At 42.2% G+C, this 7,923-nt stretch overlaps 1 protein-coding gene across 1 annotated transcript; it reads left to right on the top strand.

Annotated features, from left to right (window-relative positions):
- Positions 1-4,526: 4,526 nt before the first annotated feature.
- pmp22a (peripheral myelin protein 22a) lies at positions 4,527-7,218 on the top strand. The gene is made up of 5 exons (XM_034089861.2): positions 4,527-4,668; positions 5,411-5,501; positions 5,695-5,788; positions 5,888-6,028; positions 6,136-7,218. The coding sequence occupies exons 2-5, from the start codon at positions 5,424-5,426 to the stop codon at positions 6,288-6,290; spliced, it is 468 nt and encodes a 155-aa protein (XP_033945752.1). The 5' UTR covers positions 4,527-4,668; positions 5,411-5,423; the 3' UTR covers positions 6,291-7,218.
- Positions 7,219-7,923: the final 705 nt, after the last annotated feature.

Here is a 7,923-nt window from a genome sequence, read left to right as displayed (position 1 = left end):
TTTGTCAGATTCAGCTTCTTATTCTCCATGTATACACTATTTACACAAGTTTCAAAGTGCTGGCAACACTTTAGGAAAGAGAATTATTGCTGGCACACACCTTTCTCTATACATACAGTTGGAATTGTTGGACACTGTTAGCTGTCAAAGGAGCACAGCTACACTGCTTGGAAAAGATAGCAGAGCAGCAGGAATGAACAAACCACTGACAGCAAGAGGACAAGAACTACTTTCTTCTCTGGCAGTTGAAGGGGATTTTAGCTGCAGATCACCAAATGAATCATATGACCAGGAGTGTTAATTCAAAGACATTTGATTGGAATTAGAATTAACTATCAGTGAAGTGTGTCTGATGCAGCTGAGATATTCATCCGTGGATAACAGAGCAGGGAGAACTGTGTAAAAAGGCGATTCAAATTTAATTCTTTCATAGCTTTTATAGCTTCATTCCAAACCCCTGAGGCCTATATCGCTGCAATTCGAAACAACAGTCTGTATGCTGGTTTTGCCTGTTGGGATATATGTGTTGATGACATCGACTCCAACAGGAAGCCAGGGGCTAATGATTAGCACATGTTTAAGATCACTAGGGTGCCACAATCTGGAGATCGTCATGCCGTATGTCTCTGATTTATTTGGTTGTTGTTCCTTCACTGGGAGGGACAAGCACATTTCTGAAGTGAAAGAAACAAAGTCCTCTCCCCTCTAAATCTTGGCCTATTTAATCTGATTTAGTTTTCAACCAATGGAGATCTTCAGCTCAGTCACGGTCCATTCTGGAGCTTCAGAGTTTTAAATGGGAGAGGTGAGACGGGGCATGCAAGGCACAGATGCTCCGAATGTGATCCTGCTTCACACTTGCACACAGACCGGTCTATTATGTTGCTTTCACACCCAGCACAGATTTCTGATAGTACAGCCTCTCATAGATAAGCTGCAGACATTGCATATTATAGTCTGCGGTCTGGTCTGATTCCAGTGGAAGAATCAGTGAGCTTGTCTTTTTTCTGAGGGCAATTTTTGTTCATGTTTATGGACTGTGTAAACATGCAATCTAGTATCAGTGTCACTGTGTGAACAGTTTGACATGGCCTTGCTAAGTGTGCAATCTTTTAACGCAGGTCTGTGTCTGGAGGGCGCCTCTCCTGCGTGGTCTGTGGGATGTTATCTGATAGTCACTAAGTGGTGAAACACAAACACCAAGAGCGACAGAGGGGGACGGTTCAGCCCTGAGGAACAGGCACAAGGAAAAAGACCTACACATCCTGGAGAGTCAAATGCGTCAAGAGGAATGTCCTTGTCTATGGTTGCAAAGGGAACTTAGTGATGTGTTTGATACTGTATTTCGATTTCGGGCAGTTGTAAGCTGCAACAAATACATGATGTTCTGTAAACAGCTGTACATTCCAACGTTTTCCAGCTGTGATGATTCAGAGATGTCCATGAGATATTTTACGGAGAGGCGTTTTCAGCTATTCCTGATGACATTTGACCAGACTGACCTCAGAGCTTTAGTGGTTCCTCTTGTTTTGGCAGTGGCTTCCAAAGGTGAAGGAGCACTGAGGCGTTTCACCATTCCTTCATATTCCCACAAGTAACATTGACTGTCCAGCTGTCCCACTAAGACGTCCTCCAAGCAGCCAAAACAGGGTTGTGTCCAAACCTAATCCCTAATTGTTTCACTCTTGCCTCCGCCCTGTGTTTGCTATTGGAGCTGGAGAAGCCGGGTAATGTGGCCCCTCCTGCAGCCCGGGCTATATACCAGGGCTGGGCTAAAAGTGAGGCGGACTCAGTCTCTCACAAAACAGCGGATGATTCCTGTAATACACCTCGACTGTAATACAAGTCTTGACTTGACTTTTGATATGAGCACTGAGGGGCTGGGCTGCTGTGGTTTTGAATAAACAAACGTACACCTGAGATCATTTCCAGTGATGGCATAAAGAAAACGAAAGTTAATACTCACCTTGAATCGTGGCCCTCAACACAGAAATCCAATCCAGAAGTTTTTATAGATTCACATATAAGGAAACAGCCATATCAAGCCACCAACAAAACAACATATTATCATTGTAAGAATAGAGGATTATGTTCAAACTAGAATCAACAACATTGTGGATCCCTTCTCTCCTTGGGGTTGTTGTACTTTAAGTAAAAAAAGATTGTCTTCTAATATACACAACCCAATGTTTCATAGAATTTAAATTTGTATTTTACTCAACAACAGTTAAATCACTATGTGGTTTTGTTTTGGGGCAGCTGTTTTGCTTGAGGTTCTTTTTAAAAGCAGTGCAGCTCTTCCTCACTAACCTGTGATGCCTTTTAGGGAAATGTAAAATACTCCGGTTTAAAATGACACACTTTTTACTTTCTAAATAGTTACCTTTCAAATATAGCTCACATGGTGAATCCCTGAATGAAACGGGGTGTGTTGGTTTTAAATTTCAACTGCAGCTTCGCCACAATGGCCGTAACTATAGTAACTGGTGGTGAGCTACTTCTGCCTGTTTGCTTTGTAATCCCACACTTTCAAAAGAAGAACAGGGGGACGGGTCAATGGTTTTGGATGGCTTCCAGTGCTTTCAGTGAGAAAGATCATAACTCCTCAGTGTTATGGTTGATCAATCACTGAGGCACCAAGAAATCAGTCAAAGGGATTGGCATATGCAGAGTAAAGAAAAACCATATTTTGATATTCTGACAGAAACTGGGAAACGGTTTTCACGGTGAAATAATTACCACAACACTTCAAACAATAGCCGTATGGAGGATTCATTTAATTGGGAATATGTGCACGACTTTTAATAAAACAATATAATATTCAACTGCTTCATTATAGTATGATCCCACAGCTTGTTGTATCAAATATCTGCAGCACAGAAAGGGTGGGGCACGTTGTTGCTCACTGCAGTGAAGCTTCATTAACAGAGGAATGTATCACAGATGCTGTATTATGAGAACTCGTATCAAAAACAAAGAGTAGCTTTAACATGTTAATGCCCACTTTGTGTGTAACAATGCAGAAAACAATGCAGACACAGTGTGGAAATCCTCTGAATAGAGACGAGTGATGGACAATTATAGTCTCCGCTCACACCTGCTCCAGCTGGGCAGCCAGGTTTGACTCCTCACCCTGCTGCTGGTGCTGGAGCTGCCTTCCACCTGACCACTGCACCAATTACATCTTCATAACAGAATCCCCTCCAGCTGAGTGGTCGGCAGATAGTCAAATATCTCTCTCTCTCTGTCCCCTTCACCTCTGCCAGGGCTCACATCACTGCCTCACCCAGCATCCCACAGAGAGACTGGGCAGCAGCCTACAGTTACTCCCCTTGAGTGTTTACTAACACAAACCACAGGAATCCACCTGATGTGCCAAAATAAAAGAGAGAAGGGAGAGAGCGGCACGGGCTGTGCTCTCCGACTGCAGCAGCTGATTACAATCACGTTTGGAATGGGCTGCTTTCAAAACAGAAATGTGTGTCACTCTTGTCAGTTGCATTCTGGTTCGGCTAACATCTTTGTGACTTGTAAGGAAATGGCCTGAGACCACAGTGTAATGATGGATGCACGTCGGGCTGTGGCGAGGTCATCTCTGTCACTCATCTTTGAATCATGTGCGCGTGGAGATCCAAGCAGTTCCATCAATTTAGCATGACCGAAACATTGAACCGTGTTAGCTCCCCTTGGCACTGGACAGACTCTCCCTTCTCTCTGCAGGCGCAGGAGTAAACAGGAGGCCTGCTTCACACACAGAGGCATTCTGGGCATACCGCAGGGCCTCTAGAGAGCTGGTCTGTTCACACACACACACACACACACACACACACACACACACACACACACACACACACACACACACACACACACACACACACACACACACACACACACACACACACACACACACACACACACACACACACACACACACATACACACCATCTGGACAGTACACTGTTGGACATGTGGTTTACGAAGCTCTGTGTGCACTGTTGGAGTTCAGCCAGTCTGGGTGAGGGGGGGGGGGGGGGGGGGGGGGTCAGAGGGCTGTCCAGCCACCTCCAACCATCTGGAACAAGGTCATCAGGAGTCATCCTAACTGTGCTGGTAGTTATTTAGGTCGCCAACATCGTATGTCCGGTAAAGAAAAGGAAAGAAAATTAATAGAGAAGTATCAGGCAGGATAAGGCCTTACATAGAGAAACATCACATCTTTACAATCAAATATAATACTAATAGAATTAACACGTGAATCATAAAACACAACATGCCATCATTGTGTTTTATTTATTATGTCATTACTAGGAGTGAAATAATGTATGCTTTAGGGCTTACATGCAGAGGGAGTCTTGCTTACATTTTTCAGGGCTTTGCACTATAATAGCACAGGATTCTACAAACAATCCTGTGGATTTAAGGGCAATCCAAGGGATAGGCTACTACGGAAAGGAAAAAAAGGACGGGCCTCTGGTGACGTGCAGGGCCTGCAGGGCGGTGTTTCTCAGGCGGAGAAAGAGACTGACTGGGGTGTGTGAGCCACATCTGGAATAGTAGCTACAGAAAAAGAAGTCGAGAGACGCAGAACCTCGCTGAGACTTTCCCCAACTCTTCACTTCAGCACTCCCTTTTCCACGGAAACAAGCTTCTTGCTTTGCCTAGCCACTTGTAAGTTGGAGTAATGGGCCGGAGTTCCTTTTGTTTTAACTTTTTTCATTGACTTTTTATTTTTTACCATTTAACAAGACGTCACCCCTGGACTTTAAATCGACTTTGGATGTACTTACACAGCACGAAAATGCAATATATGTCTCATATGTTGCGGCTTTACCCGACTAACTCTTTTGTTATTCACCATGTTTTAAAGTTAGATACTTACACCTAACGTTGAGGCGCACGCATGGCGCCACTACGCTGGAATGTTTCTCCTGCAGATGGGTTGCGTTTGTTTTCCAGCAGCATGCATTGATTAGTCGTGAATCAACCCTTTCTCACTCATATCGACCTTTCTTCACACAGTTCCAAAGTGGAGGTCTTTAACTTAGTTTGCAAACGCGCAGTCCTTAACAAAATGACTTTTAATTAAATCATTTGGAACTCTAAAATGGATAAAAAGTTCAACATCTTGTTATCAACTTGAGAATCGATTTAGTTGCATTACTTCAGCCTCACTTTAAACTCAGCATTGACTGTGTTATTGCCATCAGGAAGGAATTAAAGTTCTCCCCTTCTGTTCTTTCTACGTTTGAGTGTAAGGTGATACTTTCACATTGAGGTAAACATTGCGGTTAGTGCAGAAGTGAGGGAACAGCGCCACCTGACGTCGAGATGAGTTTGACCTGCACGCCTTTTTTTGGAGGGATTGTAAACCCATGTTGATTGATTTATTTTGTGTACTGTATCCCTCTAGATCTACTTGAATCATGCTGCTCATCCTGCTCGGAGTGCTTGTTATGCACCTCATTATTCTCATTCTTCTCATCGTGTCGACGGCAGCAAGTGTAAGTATTCCTGTTTATCAAATAATTTTAAATTGTAAAAAAAACAAGCAGAATAGAACAGGCTCATGATGTGAGTAGGTTAGACAACCATTTCAATGTAATGATCATTTTTTGGTCCCGTTTATAATAGTTCTAGGCTGTGCTGTGGATGCTGCAGTGTGTTCAAATGTCTCTGTGTTGTTGTGTTTACCAGACCTGGTCTGTAGGTGGGGATGGAACCACAGATCTGTGGTACACCTGCAGAAACTCTAATGGAGGCTACCACTGCAAGCCAGCCATCAGTGAAGGTTTGTCAGCTTTCTGGAAAAAACAAACTACATTTTGTATTGTGCCTTCATTGCAGAATTGAATGTGTTTCTCAACCCATGCTCTTCATCTGTTTCCAGACTGGCTCCAGGCAGTGCAAGCCCTCATGATCCTGTCCCTGCTATTCTGCTTCTTCTCCCTCATTGCGTTCCTGTTTCAGCTGTTCAAATTGGTCAAGGGCGGACGCTTCTTCTTCACCGCCATCTTCCAGATCTTGGCAAGTGAGTATGACTTCATCACCGACGGGTCACACCCTGAGCAGATGCTGGTGGAGTCATGAGATCATCAGCTTTCAGATCCTCCTCACCTCTTTCTTCATTTGTCCTAGGTGTGTTCGTGATGTGTGCGGCGATCATCTACACCGTGATGAGACCAGATGATGGATCTGTAAAATTTGGCTACGCCTATGTGCTGGCCTGGGTGTCTTTCCCTCTCACTCTCATCAGCGGTCTCATTTATATCGTCCTGAGGAAGAAAGAATGAGGAGAGCAGAGGAGAAAGGAGGAGGGGTTGTTAGGATACCCCTTACAAGAAACATCGCACTGTGCCTACTGCCCACAGACCATAGACTGACATCCAACCATTACAACAAAAGTGGATGTGTCACTAATCATTTCAAACAAAAAATCTAGACAACACGGCTGGGGATCTATTTTTTGCTGTATTTCAGTATCCACTACATTCCCTTCACATGTTGAAAAGTATCTGTTTTCATCGTGAATCTTACCACAAGCTGAGTGTCACTACACGTGTTTCCCGGGGTGACAGATTATCTTTAAAACGTGTTTGTAAATGTGTTGGAGACATATTGACTTTTGTTGCATCCTGGCACCTGACTTCCACAAATCCATCATGTGTGATAACAAAGAAGAGTAATCCTGCCTTCAGTACAAATATGTACATAGTGTCTGTGGTTTTTAGACATATTTATAACATTTTTACATACATTTTGTACATAGTGTTGTCAAGTTAACATTGTCATGCTCATTTATGTGATAGTTTTTTTGTCTCTCACAAATCATGCAGCTGTGCCAAAGAGATGTCGCTTAAACCGCCAGAGTATCAAGCTTTTCAAATGTTTTGTCTTTGAGTGTCAAATGCTTTGAACCACGTGCCTTACTTAGAATATCTGTTCTTGAAGGAAATGAGAAACTCCTCATAAATAAATAAAAATAACACTAAGAATTAAACTTATGAAGTTTTTCTGAATTATCATTTTACTTGATATACCAAATATAAAAATGTTTTTTGTTATGTAGTTTAAAAAAATGGTGCTTTTGTATCTACTATTCTTGAAATGTATAGCCTACCTTGTGTTGCAAGTGTGTCCTGTGCTGTGATTAATTTGCTTTGTACAAACAAACAGTTTGCATTTGTCAGTATTCTTCTTAATAAACCCTTTTGAAATTAATGATTTGTACTGTTCTATGGAGTTTGCAAAAGTTGGTTAAATTAGCTGTGTGAATACTTTTGGGGCTCACAAAACGCAATCACATTTTACCCTGATTTGTTATTTGACTGTTTGTATACTATCTGATTAAATAACTGTATGTGTGGGTAATGACAAATTACAAAAGTGTTTAAGACTGACGTTCAGTCACACAGCTCCTTGCAGTAGCTTCCTTTTAACACTTGGTGGAGCTTTGACACACAAAACACTCCCAGCCCAGGACATTCACCCCAGGGGAACTCGGATGCTGGTAAATATCACCACATACACATGTATATATTATAAACATATTGAGTTGAAATAGACAATCAATTCTTAGTGAGGGACATCAATGCTTTTGCAAAGTTAAAAACGTGTTTGTTGAACACAGTTGCTCGTAATAAAAATGATTGCTCAGTAAAACTGCTGATCAAATAGCTTTTTTATGTTCAGACTATAAACAGACAAACTTTGAAAATACAAATAGCACCATCTGGCTGCAGTTTGAGGACATGGTTAACACTTGCTGGAAACTTGGCACATTATTTCAGCAAAACAACATAAATCAAAGAACACAGTTAAATGTTACTCAAGAAAAATGCCGCAACAGCATCTTTGTGAGGAAAAGTTGTTAAACATCAGACCTTTTTTAGATCATTGGCTGCTACCCCGTAAAGCTTCTCATAA

The sequence above is a fragment of the Pseudochaenichthys georgianus genome, chromosome 8, assembly GCF_902827115.2.
Source record: "Pseudochaenichthys georgianus chromosome 8, fPseGeo1.2, whole genome shotgun sequence".
Lineage (NCBI taxonomy): Eukaryota > Metazoa > Chordata > Actinopteri > Perciformes > Channichthyidae > Pseudochaenichthys > Pseudochaenichthys georgianus.
Note: the sequence above shows the minus strand (reverse complement) of the source record. Positions and strands in the feature narration are given on the sequence as shown.